This window comes from Limanda limanda, chromosome 12 (assembly GCF_963576545.1).
Source record: "Limanda limanda chromosome 12, fLimLim1.1, whole genome shotgun sequence".
Taxonomy (NCBI): Eukaryota; Metazoa; Chordata; class Actinopteri; order Pleuronectiformes; family Pleuronectidae; genus Limanda; species Limanda limanda.
This window is the reverse complement of record NC_083647.1, coordinates 13,740,616-13,757,714: the sequence shown is the minus strand read 5'-3', so window position 1 is coordinate 13,757,714 and position 17,099 is coordinate 13,740,616. Positions and strand designations below refer to the sequence as shown.

Here is a 17,099-nt window from a genome sequence, read left to right as displayed (position 1 = left end):
CAGTAACACAGCACTTTATGCAATAAGACATTGACCAGCGCCCTCTAGCGATGTGACTGGGGTAGTGGGCAACGTGGAGGGTATGTACGTGTCAAGAAATCCTATCAACCTTTTACCCTGCATGAGAACATCAGCTGTTTCTTAATAGAGTCAGGGGCGGCTGCTGGTACAGGCGACATAGGCGGTTGCCTAGGGTGAAAAATGCCGAGAGGGCGGCACAAAGGACTGAATTATCATGACGTGACACATGCAATGTAAAACAATATATTAACGTCACACCATCATCCTCTAACCCCGGGACGCACCGGAGGTAGAAGCGCCGCGAAAAGCGGTCCCCTGAACCAGCTCGGAGAAATGCGCTCCCTGGGCCGCAGGGATGAGCGAGCCCCACGCCACTACGCTGCCATGGGTGGAACCAGGACGCCAGTGGACACAGGAGCTGGGTCCGAACTCATGGGTAAATTTGGCAGGCTGTCGTGTTGGCAGGACTTCAACCACCTATTCATTGCACAATATCTAATAATATGTAAATTTAAAAACAAAAATGAACCATAACCATTTCAAATTATATAAAAATAAAAAATAATAATTAAATTATATTAAATTAAAAAAATTAAATGAAATTAAATGAAAAAAAAAAAAACGCGCGCGCACATCCTGCGCTGGAGCCTATTGCGCACATACTGCGCAGAAACCCACTGCGCACATCCTGAGCAGAAGCCCATTGCGCAGGCAGGTTTTTTTTTAATTTTTTTTTTATTCATTTAATTAAATTAAATTTTTCTTTTTTCTTTTTTTATATTTAATTAATTTAAATTTACATAGTGTAATATATTTTTCAATTAATAGGTGATTGAAATCCTGCCAATTTTAAGAGTTCAGTATATTGCCGGCACGAAGATAAGAAAGATTGGGGTTCGAACCCGGGACCTTCGTGTTGAAGAACGACCACTATGACTCTACCCACTAGGTTGTTTTATAAAGATGTGATCGAAAACGTCAGACCAAGTGAATCCACTTTATTTCAGCATGAACAGAAAAAAAAGAAGGGAGTTTCATTTCACCGTTAGCAGTAGGAAATACTATTGGATTTTCCCTCTCACATACCATGAAGGTTACTCTATCTCTTCAGTTACTAATAAAGCTCTGTTCAGTTAGACACACAAAGGGATACAAGAACTGGGGTTAATGAAAATGCAAGAGAATTCAAAACCAACACAAATTAGTCCTCCCCAAGTAACACTAAGTTTTACTCAACCTGCGTCCCTGAAATTCTAGTATGTGTCCCTTTTGTATTTCCAATAACACTTTTAGCATTTAAAAAAAAAACACTGGCATGAAAATGAATTAAACATGGACACTACAGGGGTATATCAGGCAGTCCATGCCCAACATACTATATTGCCATATTTCTGCAGCAGCAGGAACCTGAGAAACATGAATGCATAACACATTAGTATCATTACTTAGGTTTCCATGGCTGTGACCAAACATCTGCACTCCAGCTGTTGTCCTGAATGAGCTTTGCTAATGAAAGAATACTGCATAGTCACATGCAGTATGCGTTGAGAGCACAGCATCCTGGTTTAAATGTTACTATCAACACATATCCTTTGGTACTCTGTGTGCAACAAGCATACTGTGTCAGGGTGAAAATTAATTACACATGCAGTGTAATTCATTTTGTATTATTATAATTTTGTACTAACAGGAGAAAACTTACGTCAAAGTCATATGGATGATGGAGCGATGGTGGATACTTGTGTATTCAAAACAAATGAGATGTTAAAAGACCTACCTCGAACATAAGTAACCGTCAAGTAGATAAACTACAGGTCTATTAGAAGAATTTAGATAAACCATTAATATTAGAAGAAGAAAATTTCCTTCTCAAACTTCTCTGTTTACACCTTAATCATAATATAGCTTAAAAACCCAAAGCAAAGAATTAAATCATTTCAACATGCATCAGTAGACATTCAATTATCTGAAATAGTTTTAATAAAACATTCACTTGTCAAAGTGTAGGTGTGCTATATTTTGAAAAACAGCTTCGGATTCCTATCACTTGTGCACATGTATCAACTTTCTGGAGGCCAAGTATGAATTACGAAATGTGAGAATGGATTTTAAAAAAAGAACTGTACTTGTGTAACAGTGTTTTGTATATAGGTGCATCATTGTCAGCTGTATAGCCAGTTACAGTTTTTAAGTGCAATATTGAATTAGCTTGGACCCCTAAAGAATGTTTGTATTAAACTATGAAATGGTCTCAATCTCCTTATTCGCCTTCCTTCAATGGTTCTCCTCCCTCTCCCTCTTTCCCTCTCTCAGCAGCAAAATGACAGGCTGGAGGCGAATCACATCAGATACCATGCAGCGAATCCAGCCAGAGCAGCAATCCAAGTCGCAAACAGAACCTGTCCCGTTGGGTGTCGGAGGTCGGCCATGGCAAGTTGACTTGCATATGCCATTCCACTCGACGCTGCTGGATGCACAAAATGAGAAAAACAAACCTTGACAACAACCGGCCGGCGCTGAATAGAGGATACACATCCAGTCCGAAGACAAAGGCTAGTGAAGCATTATTGAAAGTTGGGTATAGTTGCTGTAAAAAGTTTGCTCCTCAGTTGAAGTTCCCTGGGCCTCCTGTAGAGGGCGACAGCATACAGTTAGGATTAGGTGAGCGCTGAACCACCCCTAGTTGTGCTGCTATAGGCCCAGACTGCTCAGGGAACTCCCATCATGCACTGAGCCCTTCTCCCCTTCTTCCTGTCTCTCTGTCCCCCCCACATTTATTTATTTGACTACATGTCACTAACTTTGTGTTCTCTCTTTCTCTCTTCCTTTCTATCTCTCTACATCTTTCTCTACCGCTTTTTCTCTTTCTTTCGCTTTCTCTCTGTCTGTCTCACTTTCTTTGCCTCTTTCTCTTTCTCCCTCTGCCTCTTTCTCTTCTGCTTTCTCTATCTCTCCTTCTCTCTCTCTCTCTTTCGCTTCCTGTCTCTTTCTCCCTCTCTCTTTCCGTTTCTCTCTGCAGGTATCTCTGACTGCAGAGCTGCAGGATTCAGACAACAACAACAATTATTACTAATATTATTATTGTTATTAATATTAATTGTTGCTGCTATCATTAATAACATCCATAATGATCACTCTTATTGTTTTCAATTTAGAGCTGAAACCTGATGGTGCTGTTTCTGGTCTCTCTCTCTCTTTTGTTAATAAAAGATATGCAAAGTATTGGTGATAACAGTAGTTTCAATATCATTTAATGAAATGTTGGAATCTGAACACAAAGTTAATTTTATTGTTGCTTCTTCATGATGAGTCATTCCCACAGTTATTTAAAGTGGTTTCTTCATAGTTGATATTATGATCAATATTAATTAAATAAAATGTCAAAAATAATGCCATTTATATTGGTCTGTTGAACTTTTAGATTTAACCTAGTTACTTTTTGTGCTGACTCAGTTGATGGTGTTTGTTTTAATCAGTTGTCATCCCAACAGTCTCTGCCCTGATGGGACCTTTGCTCAGTTTGTTTACATGAAAGTCTTTGGCCCACGGAAGTGACTCCTCCCAGAAGCAGTGATGGGAATGAGATGAGATTTTGACAATCTCTTCCCATCTCACAGGATATGAGGAGAAGTTTCCACAGGAACTTTTCCTCAGAGTAGAGGAGGGTGAGTGCGAGCTGAACAAAGCAGGATGATGTTCTCTGCTCTGAAGAGACCAGCTGTGACCAGGTCCATGTTGATGAAATCGTATCAGCAGAATCTCAGGTGGATCATCTCTGGCAAGCCTCCAAAGGAAAAGATCGGGCCAGTGGTAGGTCTGATTGCTGTAGTTGTTTGGTACAGGTCAGAGGGGCACGGTCCCAAGGCTAAAGGGCAAAAGATTTAGATTTGCTGATGTACGTAGTTCAATATGTATATTTGATTTACATATGAGGTTGTTTGTTTATGCCTTCACTGTTTTATTGATCTTAGTGTCATGTTATTGTAAAGTATGTGCATTTTAATTGTTTTTATCTGTGCTCTGCTGCCAGATAAATTTCTCCTGGCAGGACAATTAACTTAACGTAGGACTTAACTGAAGTGAAGTTCATGCATATTATCTGAATTGTGTCTGAGAGCCTTTTGCAACCTTACTGGTACTGATACCTGTGCAACTGGGTGCAGAGTTACAGTTAAAGGGGACACTATAATTCTATTTTTGGGGTTCATAATTATAATTTGGGGTACTACTTGAAAAAAGTACTACTTGAAAAGGATACAGGCTTACATTTTCAGAAAATGCTTTAGTTTCTTCATGCTCTCCCTTCGCAGCAGCTGCAGCAGCCACTCTCAGCTCACAAGCTAGGATTCAGCTCCACCACTTGCTATAAAGTTTAAACTTTAAATATTATACTTGGCAAATATTATACATACAAATAGAAAGAGTACAACGGTCAATCTCCATGGGAAGTCAGTGCCTGTGATACTTCACTTTATTGCCTCTAATGCGAGGAATTCAAGCGAACTCTGTATCCTCGGCCTGCAGGATGGGAGAGATGTTTTATTCATTTCTTATCCATAAGTTAGTGAGAAGCTCTGGTCTCTGAAAACGGATCCAAGGATGGAACCGAAACACAGCAGACAGTGTTTATGCCACTATAAATCTGTTGATCTGTCCTCAGGGACATGCACAGGGGCTTTTACAAAGCCTGGCTCAGGTTAATAGTAGCAGAGTGCAGAGGGACTAAGGGAATATCATGGTAGGAAGACACAAGGCTGCTGCTTATATTGTCCGATGAGTCACTGAGATTGGGACCCTCTGACGTGAACCCCCCCCCCCCTTGCCTGATAACAGGAGAGGTCTTGGTGATAATATACAGTGCCTTTAATGTGTGTATTAGCTTTCATGCAAATATTTAAATCTATTACAAAGATCCAAATGTCTGTTATTGAAGCATTTTCTTACTGTTCTCATTGACTTTCTTGCAGAAATCTATCTTTGCCTTGTGTGTGTTTGCTGTTTCTCTCCTGGCCCCGGCTGGATGGATCCTGTATCACATCCCTCAGTATCGGCAGAGATCCCCTCCACACCAGTGACTCCTGCAACAACCGTGCACTTCTGTTGCCTTGAACCACTTCCAATGTGTCAAATATTTGGAGTGGAAGAAAAACCTTTGTCAGGTTTGAAGCATGAGGAAACTGAATAAAGAGTTTCACATGCTATCTGCTGTGTTGTGTTTTATTTCTAGATGAATAAGAAGGGAACTTTGTTGACTGATTTCAATGGAACATTTAAAAATACTTAATATGTGCTTCAACACAATTTGAGTGGTAACAAGTGGGGGGATCATTCCGGGGTCAGATGTCCCAAACCCTCACCCGCCCTGGGTGTTTGTGTGTTTTGTCCCCTGACCCCAAGATGGATGTTGCTCCTCACCAGGTGGAGATGTGATGAAGAGACTCCAACAGTTCTTGGCACAAAGCATAATGGGAAGCGTCTGACAGGGCCTCAGACCTAATAAAGGATCCAGGACGTAATTTCCCATAAACACAAAAACAAACATTGAACATCTGATTTTCCAACCTTGCCCATCAGGGTTATGATGTGTGTGTAATAAAACAATATCAATAGCCATGTAATTTCACCACTAGTAATATAACAAAGGCTCAATAAATAGCAATATAATTATTATGCATTGTTTGATCTAAGAATAATCGAATTGTATATTGAATGGTATATAATCTAATAATCTGAAGTTGTCAAATCTGTGGACAATGGAGAAATAAAAGTCAATATCAAACGGTCAAAATAGCTGTTATGGTCACATTGGATGCCTTGAAGTATTATTGATATGGAAGATGTGTGTTGTGAATATAGTGTATGACACCTGTATTTAATAATATCTAGTCATATTGCACTTCTCAAAACATAGTTGCAAAGTACCTCACAAATATAAAAAACACAAAAAACACAAAAATATATACAAACAAATAATAACTCAGTGAGAAAAAAAAAATGAACTCTCTGAGAATGAAAAGGTGTCCGTAATGTTTTCCATGTTGTTTTGTTTTTATCAATAAATTTACCTCTCTTCTCAAAAAGAAGAGTTTAACATGACCTTTACTCAGGAGCAAAAATCGGTCATTCAAAGTTGAAATAAAAATAATAATTTGTGATAATCATCGACTGATACAAACCATTTTTATCTTGATATATATTTCATGCAGCCCTACATTATTTATGACTGTGTGACAACCATCTGTTGCATGTTAACCTATTCATCCTGCACCATAACGGCAAAAGACAATTCAATATTGGAGCAAACACCCAGATGAGGTCTGTGTGTTTCCTCCACTGTCATCATCTCAAAGAAGACTGATGGGCTTGTTGAAATTCTTGAATGACAATTTGTCAAAGCCGGATCAGTCCATTTTTGGAAAGGTAGTGTGGTGGGAGGTGTGTATATAAAGCATCCCTCTCCACATTGGAAGACAAAATAAATTCCTGAGATGGAAAACAGACTCCTAAAAAATTAAACAAAGCGAGTCTCTCATTTTATTTCCACTAAAAGCTCAGCGAGAAACCGACCACTGACAAAAAACCCACAGCGCATGAACCACCACCGCGCAGGAGTGGTACAACCAAGCCCGGAGCCTGGGCTGCTGAGAGGGGGAGTACATTCACTTTTTCACCGCTGAGGGAAACGCAACGCCGGGGGAGGAAAGAGGAAAAAGGAACAGACCGAAAACCACAGTGAAAAAACCACTGACAGTCTGGGTTATATGTTTCCCCAAGAGTCTGCGAGATGTCCACGAAGGCAGAGCAGTGTAAGTACGGATCTGTGTGTGTGTGTGTGTGTGTGTGTGTGTGTGTGTGTGTGTGTTTCCACCTGTCTTTACATGCGGGTGAAGCTGTGATTCGGGGGTTGATTCAACCATGGGAGCGGATGAGGGGAGCTGTCCTTGGTGATGAACGCGCGGTTGCCAGGGCAGGTTGTTGCAACACGTCCTCTCTCTCTCCCTCTCTCTCTCTCTCTCCCTCTCCCTCTCCCTCTCTCTCTCTCTCGCACCGCAGAGGATGGCTGGAGGCTCGGTGCTCACACACACCTCTCTCCGTCCATCTCTCCGTCCAACTGCAGGGTTCACAGAGGAAAAAGAAAATGTCGTAGCAATAAAATGAATGGCCGTGTGTGTATTTGATTGATTGACGTGGCTGCATGGGGGGGTCGAGCTGTGGTGCTGCTGCTCTCAAGGTCGACCCGACAAGATTCTCCCACCGACCAATATGGTGGCATTAGATTGATCGATAACGTGGGTTTGATCACACGGCGCCCCGAAGGCTGCTGATGATTTCCTCCTCCTCCTCTTCATCAGCATCTTCATCATCACACCCCCCTCCCTCGGTTTGCATTGGAACAGGTGGAAACCAGCACCAGCCTCTGCCTCCACATCCCCTCCCATCTGGACTGAACGAACCTGGCAGACTTTATTTTATTAAGGAATTGCGCACGTAATTGAATTTAAACCAACTAAAATTGTAAAAAGGTGAGGTCAAACTTGTTGTTTAGTGGCTTCCACTTCGTTTGGCTAAAAGTTGATTGTTGCTAATGTTGTTTATAGGTTATATATTGAAGAATCGACCAGGCTAATATTAGAAAAAGATGAATCAATATGTTGTTCTACTGTCAAACATCATATTGGCAGTTTATTTATCTTTAGGGTCCTTTGTCTATTGACTTGTTTTATCAAAATGTCAGTGAGGACTTTTCATATCAGCCCACCATCAAAGTGCAATTACGATAGACTAGTGTACTATTATAATATAGTATTGACACAATTTGATGCTGACCATGATAAATAGTTAATCCTGGGTACACTTGAAGAGACTTTCTCCCAATATTAAAAGCAGAGTACATACAGTCTCCTTATAAAACCACATTTAAATTCACTAGATCTGAATTTTAAATGGAGCTGGATTGGCAACCGAACTGCACCATTAGAACTACGCCCCAATCTCACAATGTTGAAGAAAAAAAAGTTCCTACATTTGGAAATCAGTTAAGCAGTTTTTGCGTAATCCTGCCAACAAACGTGGACAAACATATCCTTGGCTCCTCATCGTTCATCCCTCAGGGAAGAGAGGGAATCATGTGTGATGCAGCACTGTACCACAGCTCAGTTCTCTGACCACACATGCCTACAGCCAGCTGCTGTTATTTTTATTTTGGGGGTTTGTCATTTACAGGTCAGAGAGGAAGCTAAACATCGCAGTCCAAAGTCACAGAAAATGGGTCAGCGATCACCAACACCCAACCTATTTGAACCTTTACTTAACCAGGCGAAAACAACAAATAAAATGCTCAAACCCAAAGACAGAGACTTGAGGGAGCTAAGTTCCACTGGACTCCATGCTGAAATGTCTCTCAGTGACATTTGTGAAGGGAATGAGTGAGTCCTCCCTCGTGTTCACCCTCGAACGCAATTTCCCAGCTTGTCTCGGGACTTGAGCTGGCAACCCTTTGTCCACGAGCGTGTTTCTGTAAGCCATAGGTTACTGCCTCCTCTAGGGCCTCCTGTGACCTTGCCGCTATACCCAAAAGGTCACCTAAAGAAGGTCAGAGAGCCATGGAATCACAGACTCTATGTTTAAAACATCCAAATTACATGCAGTTGGGTCTTGTCGCGGAGAAACAACAACAGATGTATATATGTATGCATGTTTGCCTTATTCTTGTGCTCTTTACTCATTACAACAGTCTTTCTAGTGTTGATTTACTTGTTACTCTGCTTTTTATTTTGTCTAGTTGCCTCTAAGATACGATACTTGCAAGAGTATCACAACCGTGTGCAACACAATATTTACCCAGTGCCCTCTGGAACAGACATTGCAAACACACTGAAATACTTTTCCCAAACCCTGCTCAGGTAAGTACCCTGCTTTAGAGCCAACAGGCGAAGTAACAGCCTGTAGAATGTTTGATATTTAGCATCAGGAGAGTTCACAGTACAGTGCACACTTTCTCAAAGGGACGACAGTGACACCATTATGAATTTACTGCATAAAAAAGGAAGTTATAGGGAAATGGCCAGCTCCATCTACTGATAGGAGAGTGTAGCAGATTTACCCTGAAGTAAAATGGTTTGTGTGAAAGTAGCAGCAGAGATAGGCAGCTCAGTGGTGTTTATTGATTCAGTGGCCGACAGCTAGATTAACGCTTCCGGGGGGGTGGGTGGGCTCTAGTGTCCTTTCCAGAGAGAGGCAGGTCCTCCTGCTCTGCAGTCGCAGGGTCATCCTGCTCCTCTGGGTGCTGTGAAAGCCAGAGGAAGGAACAACATGTTATTTCCTCCTCACACACAGGTCAAGTAGGCAGCCATTTTAGACACATCTAATTTCATCATGTGTCTTTTCTCTTTTTACTTAGCCTGAGCTTCTTTCCATTTAAAAATAGACGGTGGAGATAATTAAAAAATTTTGTCATCTGGCTTCATAAAGAACTCCAGTGTTGTTGTGACTTATTAGTTCATTTACAAATAAAGGGTGTGATTGCCGGAGGCTGAACCTGTTTGTCCCATTTTCATGATTATTACCAGTGTAGGGTGGTATCTATTTGAGATTCATCCACTGAGTATCCCGGATGCTTTGTGCATTTCTGAAGGGCCGTCCTACACCCTGCATCCTGTTTTAAATCCTGGGCTGCAGCTGATGATCTTTTCATCTGAGTGCTAATACAGTCACTCACCATGATGCCACTGCTTGCTCGATATTTTCCTGCAGAACAGCCTCTTTGCCTCTGATATGCAGAACAAATCATTCTGCTTGTCATTAGGAGGTGGTCTTGTTTCCTGAGCGGGGAGGGGGGAGGTGGGGGACTCCAGGATTATCCATCCACCTGTTCCTTCTGAAGACCAGGGCAAAGAAAGAGAGTGAATACAAAAAAAACGGGGAAGAGGGTTATCAAGTGGGATTAGTCAGCCTTTCAGAAAACAGCCAGAGGAGGTGTTTGCTGATTCATACGCTCATTTTTTGGTTCAGCACAGGTCAGGGCAGAAAAAAGGGGAAGATGCAAATCTGTTGGCCTCCTTAAAGATGAGGCATAGCTTCCCGTCTTTCTCCAAGTCAAACCGAGCTCTCTGCTCCAGTGAGCCTCCCTGGCTTCGTGCCAAACTGTACCACCCATGAGAACGACTGGTGTGGGCCGCAATCATCCACTGTTTAGCTACGGTTTAAGATTTAGCACCACACGCTTGAAATCCTGTTTCTCTGATGAGTCTTGATGGTGCTTTGAAGTCTTGATTACTGATACACACGTAGCCATTGACCTTTTATTGACAGCGCAGGGACTGACAGGCGATGTACGTCATGTGTCTGTACCAGTGCATTTCTACATGTGTTTTATGTGTCGTATAACTCTTGTGTCGTTCTGTTCGTACGTATGTACATGTTCAGCGTACGTGTGAGCGTGTCTTTTTATATGTCTATGTTCATTGTTCAAATTGATGATGTTTTCTATATGAGATATGGGCAGTGAAAAAGTCATACTTTGAGATACAGTCCGTTGTCATGCTGGTTGAGTTTGTGCTGCACAATGACGCAGCGTCACGAATGAATCTACGCGGACTTAAATCTTGCAGAGTATAACTTTGAGGGGATTAGGTCAGAAAATGTTACATTCTGCTGTTCACGTATAATCTCAACATTATGCACCTAATGTTATATGTTAAAAAAAATACTTATGAAATCCCCTTTCTCACTTGCCGTGAATGCTATAACTCTTTTTTGAGTGACCTTCCGAAAAAAACAACAACAATACAGCAGCATTTATAATCTGGGCTCTCATGATAAATCCCAATCATTTGCCTGATAGAACAGCTTAGCTCTTTAAAAATGTGCAGTAAAAAAAAAAGAGCAATGCTCTCTGGCCCCCACCCTCCCCCCTCCTCCACCCTAGACGCTCCCACACTCAACCCCGACTAGTTTTTTGCTTTTTGTTTTTTCTCCCCCCCCCCCCCCCTTTGAAATTGAAAATGTCCACCACCTTCCCCCCGGGGACAGCAAACACAATTGTCCATCTTGCATTAGCTCACAAACATGATGCTAACAGTCATCTCCCCGTTGATACAACCTATTTCCTTTGTCATTATAGTTTCTCCTCTACAGTAGATTAGTTGTTACATTTATTTTAGAAACCTGAATCCATATGCCTGTTGGATCTCATTATTTCTCCCGATGATACTGGTGCAGTATCATAACGTATGCATACGGACATTATTTCTCTGGTGCAATAAACATGTGCTGTGACCTAGGAGCACTTGATCTAACCTCACACACATGTTTATTACTGGCTGAAGCATGTTTCAAAAGTGTCACCTCTGTATTTTCCCGAAACAATTTGGTGTCACTCCCATCCTTGACAGCCCCACTAAAGACAAGGAAATTTCATTTTTAAAAAAGAAATTCCACGGCTCATTGGCCATTTTTTTTTTTTGCATAGTGGCCACCACTGACCTTGCTGATTGGAAGACGGCAGCCATTGAGGGACAGTGGTTTGCGCTGTCCCTCTTTGGAGAAGTATGGGGTTGCCACTGAAAACATGCCATTTTTTATATTTTTGCTCCTTGTCACCAGATACGCATGAGATGCAGTGATCATTGCAGTTTGTGCTCATGTTTTTTTTGTTTTCCAAGTGCAAAGGCAGACAAAACGAGATGAAATTGAACTCGAGTCACTCTGAGCAGACAAAGCAGGGAGAAATTGCCCGTGCCTTCAGTGAAACAGTCAAATAGTGAGACACTGCATCCTATGTGGGGTTTATCTGGGTTTGTTTTTTTCTATTTACGCTGTCTCTGTAGTGCCATTTCAATGTAATGTGCTGTTTTTTTGTGTCTTTGTTGTCTCTTTTTTTCCCTTGTTCCCCCTCCCCTACCCTCCCTCCCCCCTACCCTCCCGCCCCCGGAGCAGCATTCTGTCCCGCACAGGCAGGAAGGAGAACCAGGAAGCTTCCAATTTGGCCGTGCCCATGACCATGTGTCTTTTTCCTGTGCCATTCCCACTCACCCCATCTCTAAGACCACAAGTCAGTTCCATCAACCCTACAGTTACTCGCTCCCTCCTTTACAGCGTTCTGCGCGATGCCCCGTCAGACCGCGGGGGGCAGGGGCAGCAGAGTCGGGACGCTCAGCTCTCAGAGTACCCCTCTCTGGACTATCAGGGCCTCTATGTGACCCTCGTGACCCTGCTTGACCTGGTGCCCCTGCTGCAGCACGGTCAGCATGGTGAGTCAAGGCCCCAGTGCACCACTGTTTGTCATCATCATCCCCCCCCGAGCCGTCTGGCCTGCATGAAGCCACTGCTGCTTTTTTGGCCTCTTTTGTAACGGGAAGAGAGAAGTCCTGCTGAGGATCTTGAGGGATGCATGGGGTGATTGGGAGCACGCTGGATCCTGTCAACCTATTCGTTCATAAGCCATTGGATACACCAGACATAGGCTTTCTCTTCTGTGTATCATACTTGACTGCATGTTTGTTATGTACAAGTGCGAGAAATGTTTGAACTTATGTTGTCACGTGCCAATATATTAAGTTAAATGAAAATCACGCGTGGGTAACTGCAATGTTTAGAGCACAGCTGAGAATGACATAGTTCCACACTGTTTTTCACGGGCCCCAGTCTGCATCACAGTCAGTGTTCTTATTTTTCATGAATATTTTACCACTGTTTTAAAAAAAGCTCTAAAGCATGAAAACCCATCTCTTTGACTAGATTGCTCCACTTCTCCTGTGGGCAAACTTTACATCACTGGCTTTTAAAGAAACCTTTACTGCCCTCAATAGAAGATCAAATTGCAGACGTTTTATTTTTGCACTGTTAAAACTGTAATATGAATTTTCATGTGATATCTGTGGCTACATACAGTATGTGAATACTGTATGTGCAGTTTATTGAATGAGTGTCTGTATATCTCTGTCTCTTTTTTTGCCTTTTCCCTTTCTCATCAGATCTTGGACAGTCCATATTTTATACAACAACTTGCCTCCTGCCCTTTCTCAGTGATGATATTCTCAGCACTTTGCCCTATACTATGATCTCCACTTTAGCCACTTTCCCCCCTTTCCTCCACAAAGACATCATTGAGTACCTGAGCACATCTTTCCTCCCAATGGCTATATGTAAGTATCACATGATCATTAATGCAACATATTCGGCTCCTGTAAACATTGAACTCAACCCATCATCAGTGGCAATGTAGAAAATCAAACACTACACAAATAGCAGTTTCTAGGCATTTAAAGGGATAGTTCACCCAAAACTGAAAATGCACTCATTGTCTACTCACCACTATGCCGATGGAGGTCTGAGAGTTTGAGTCCACAAAACACGTTTGGAGTTTCAGGGGTCAACAGCATTGCAGCCATATCAAATACAATTGAGGTTAATGGTGACTGCTTCTTAAAACATAAAAAAAGAACTGAAACAAATACAGAAAATGCCTCCATACTGTTCCTGTGGTGTCATCCAAGTGTTCTTAAGCCCTGACACTCAAATTTGACTCGAAACAATGTCAGCTGGTATCCTTCCCAAAGGTACTACTGCAGTTTCTGATCTCGTCTGTTTTGTGGATTCAAAAACAAATGCCACGCCGCCATCGACATAGTGGTGACTAGATAATTCGTGAATTTTTCATTTTTGGGTAAACTATGCTTTTAAGCTTTGAAAACCACCCAAATGTTCTATTAATGACAAAAAAATAATCTTCCTTACCTCCTTGAAGAGACCAGACAGTGACCTTTCCTTTTCTCTCCCTTGCTCGTCTATAGTGGGCTCCACTCGAAGGGAAGGAGGTGTCCCAGCCTATGTAAATCTGTCTGCTTCCTCTATGCTCATGATTGCAATGCAGTACACCACAAACCCAGGTAACCCATGACACCGACCCCATTTGAAGCATGCATGCAAATCTGACCTACACTCTCAAGTGTTTTGTAGTAACGTCTCTGTGCCTTAACTGATCTCTACTTCTTTCCAGTGTATCACTGTCAATTGTTGGAGTGTCTGATGAAGCACAAACAGGAAGTGTGGAAGGTATGTCACCCTCTGGATGCAGAGAATAGACTGTATATAAAGATGGACGACCCAACTGCTCCTTAAAAGTGAAGCCAAAACTTCTCAATCGCCACCTGGTGGCTGGCTCCACTACAGATTTTAAATTATGCCTCCTCCATGTTAATGGATCAGGCACGGACCAAATTAAAAAGTAAAATCATATGTTGAATAAATGTTTCGTAGAGATGGTGTCTGTCATTTTGGTTAGTTCTGATCACTCTATACTGTATGTTCACATGTTACTTTCTGTGGTAAGTTTGGTTTTATTCATTCGATGCTATAAAAGATGGTGAAATATATTCAACGACAGCTGACTCACGGTTGGTCGAGTGAGTGTATCGACAGGACTTTGCTACCTCGGCTCCATCCGTTGACTGCACAGACTCTGGCACCAAATGAGCAGGATGGCAGCCTTCATATATCCAGGATATATTAGTTTCATTTCTGGGTCGTAGAAGTAGAGACAGATTGTTCATCTTCTTATACAGTCTATGATGTGCACATATTGCAAAATATAAAAGTTTCATTCCAAGTTGAGATTTCTTATTTATTTTATTTAACAAATAGTCTACTCTTCTTAAGGAGAAAGTTGTGTCTGTATGGTTAATATGTAGCTACAGCTAACTAGCTACTCTTATAAGCTAGCTCTTAGCTTGGCCTAGCATAAAGAGTTAAACAGGAATGAACACATTCTTATCTTGTTTGTGAAGAAAAAACTGTGGTTAACTTTTATCGAAAATTCCACTTCATTATCACCGAGCTAGCGAATAGCCTCTGTTCGTATCTGTTGTGCCAAGCTAATCGGTGGCTATTGTGCTAGCTTCATGTTTAGCATACTCACAAACAGACATTTCAAAGCTCTTGAAACTGTTCTTTTGAAAATAAAATAAAATATAAAGATTTTGTCATAGTCATAAAAGCAACTTGTAGCCTTTACAAATGGATATAAATCCGGTTGGAATGAAAATCTATTTGCTGCTAGCTCCATTCACTATTCACAAATATCTAATAAATCTATTACAATTGCAATTTAATCATTATTGATGTTGTCTGTGAATTCCAGGACCTTCTTTACGTCATATCATACGGACCATCCCAAGTAAAACCTCCTGCCGTGCAGATGCTGTTTCATTACTGGCCCAACCTGAAGCCCCCCGGAGCCATCAGTGAATACAGAGGGCTGCAGTACACCGGTCAGAATCTCTCAATGTCACATCTGCTGCTTCATCCGTCCTTGAACAAGCTAAAGGTCTAATCTCTCCCCCGTTTTCCTCGTTTGTATCCTCCTCCCTCAATGCCTCTCCTCCTGGATCAGCCTGGAATCCCATCCACTGTCAACACATCGAGTGCCACAACGCCATCAATAAACCTGCTGTCAAGGTGACTTCAGTGTAAAATGTATAGAAAGATCCTACATCTCTTCACGTCTGCAGTGCCTTGTCACTTAAACATGATGGATTAGTGGGGTGCTATGTGTTCAAACAGCTGCCTCCCCCGAGAATTTGACCGGGAATGCATGTGTCAGATTGCCTTGCCGAGTTCAACCCGGCACGGTGGCGTTTTGGCTCTCTGTGAGCCCCCCGGTAAATAAATCAGTCCGTGCCCAGGCAGCTGCACGAGCGGGGTAATGATATCATCTTCCCTTACACCAGCGTCGTAGCTGCTGCTCTGCTTTATCTGCTGCCGCCTGCCTTTACTCAACTGTGCTTAAAGCTGACAAATAGAGAAGGAGCCTGGGCATGGACAGAGGCCAGATTTCAATTACCAGGAGCATGGAGGGGGTATGTGGGAGGGGTGGGGAGGGTGGGGGCTTAATTGGAAGTAGTGACCCCGCGCGGCCCTTCAGGATGGGGTGGCATCAAGTGAGCGCAGTAAATTACAGCGCACCATCTGAACATCGAGGCCACGAGCGTTGGGGGTTTCACACAGGGCCGGGCACAGGTTGCAAGGGACTGGAGTGCAGCATATGCACGCAGCCATGCAAAGAGAGGAGCGGGGGGGCAGGTACACGTGTCGGATGATTCCTCCGGCATGACACTACACATTTAGAGTAAAGCTGCATGTGAGATGGCACATGGTAAAGGACACTTTGGACAGTAAGATGTTTATGAAAATTAAATGTTAGAAGGATAAGTAGGAAGTAAGTATTCTTCTTTTTTTGTGGAAGTTTGTCACTATCCTAAAACAGCTCCCACCTGTCAATATATCGATCATTTAAATGCCACATACATTTTCTAACGCTTCCAATGTCACTTTTTCAGATGTGTATAGATCCCACTCTTTCTGTTGCCCTGGGAGACAAGCCCCCTCCTCTTTATATATGTGAGGAGTGCAGCCAGAGGATAGCAGGGTACGTATGTATGTATGTATGTTTCACCTCGTCTCTCCGTCTCCAGATCCTCCCCCGACTTCGATAAGATGCCATTCCAAACATACATCACCCACTGCCTGCCTCGTTATTCCTCTCTTTAACCCAGGGGAAATGCATCGCCATGGTTACGTAATTCCCTTGTGCCGCTAATGAGATCATCATCACAAAAGCACGCAGCCAATTTCTTCTCTTTTCTCCCTGTAACTGTTGTAACAGAATGGGTGAACCAAATACAGTAGTGGGATTGTTCTAAACTCCTAATGGTTCGGATGGGCAAGAGTGTCCAACCAGGAGGGTTCTGAGAATTCAAATCCATACAGAGGAAGTGTTATGACAATGAAGCAGGCAGGAGTCCAAATGTGTGCATGTGGGGATGCTGGCTGGCTGAGCGTGCCAGGTATATGTTGGTGGCTCAACAATCTTAGATGCAGGCAAAAACAACAAAGCAACAAAAGTGGCAGATATGTGGTGAAAAGGCCACATGGTCCTCATACACAGCAAAGTTTGGTCCACTTAGGAATTGGGGCTCAGGTTTGAAACAACACACATGAAACAGTTGCAGGAAGCAAGTGGGCCGGGCAAACAATGCACGGACGCCTCACAATAACGACAGCAAAACCAACTAAGTATT

The 17,099-nt window shown here is 42.5% G+C and overlaps 1 protein-coding gene across 1 annotated transcript in view; it reads left to right on the top strand.

Annotated features, from left to right (window-relative positions):
• The first annotated feature begins 6,805 nt into the window (after window positions 1-6,805).
• LOC133015750 (protein unc-79 homolog) overlaps window positions 6,806-17,099 on the top strand; it is a 34,728-nt gene continuing 24,434 nt past the window's right edge. Inside the window, exons 1-9 of the mRNA XM_061083017.1 lie at window positions 6,806-6,827; window positions 8,804-8,924; window positions 11,959-12,272; window positions 12,996-13,166; window positions 13,815-13,910; window positions 14,021-14,076; window positions 15,161-15,290; window positions 15,413-15,477; window positions 16,359-16,447. Coding sequence (XP_060939000.1) covers window positions 6,806-6,827; window positions 8,804-8,924; window positions 11,959-12,272; window positions 12,996-13,166; window positions 13,815-13,910; window positions 14,021-14,076; window positions 15,161-15,290; window positions 15,413-15,477; window positions 16,359-16,447 — 1,064 coding nt within the window. The remainder of the gene's footprint in view (window positions 6,828-8,803; window positions 8,925-11,958; window positions 12,273-12,995; window positions 13,167-13,814; window positions 13,911-14,020; window positions 14,077-15,160; window positions 15,291-15,412; window positions 15,478-16,358; window positions 16,448-17,099) is intronic.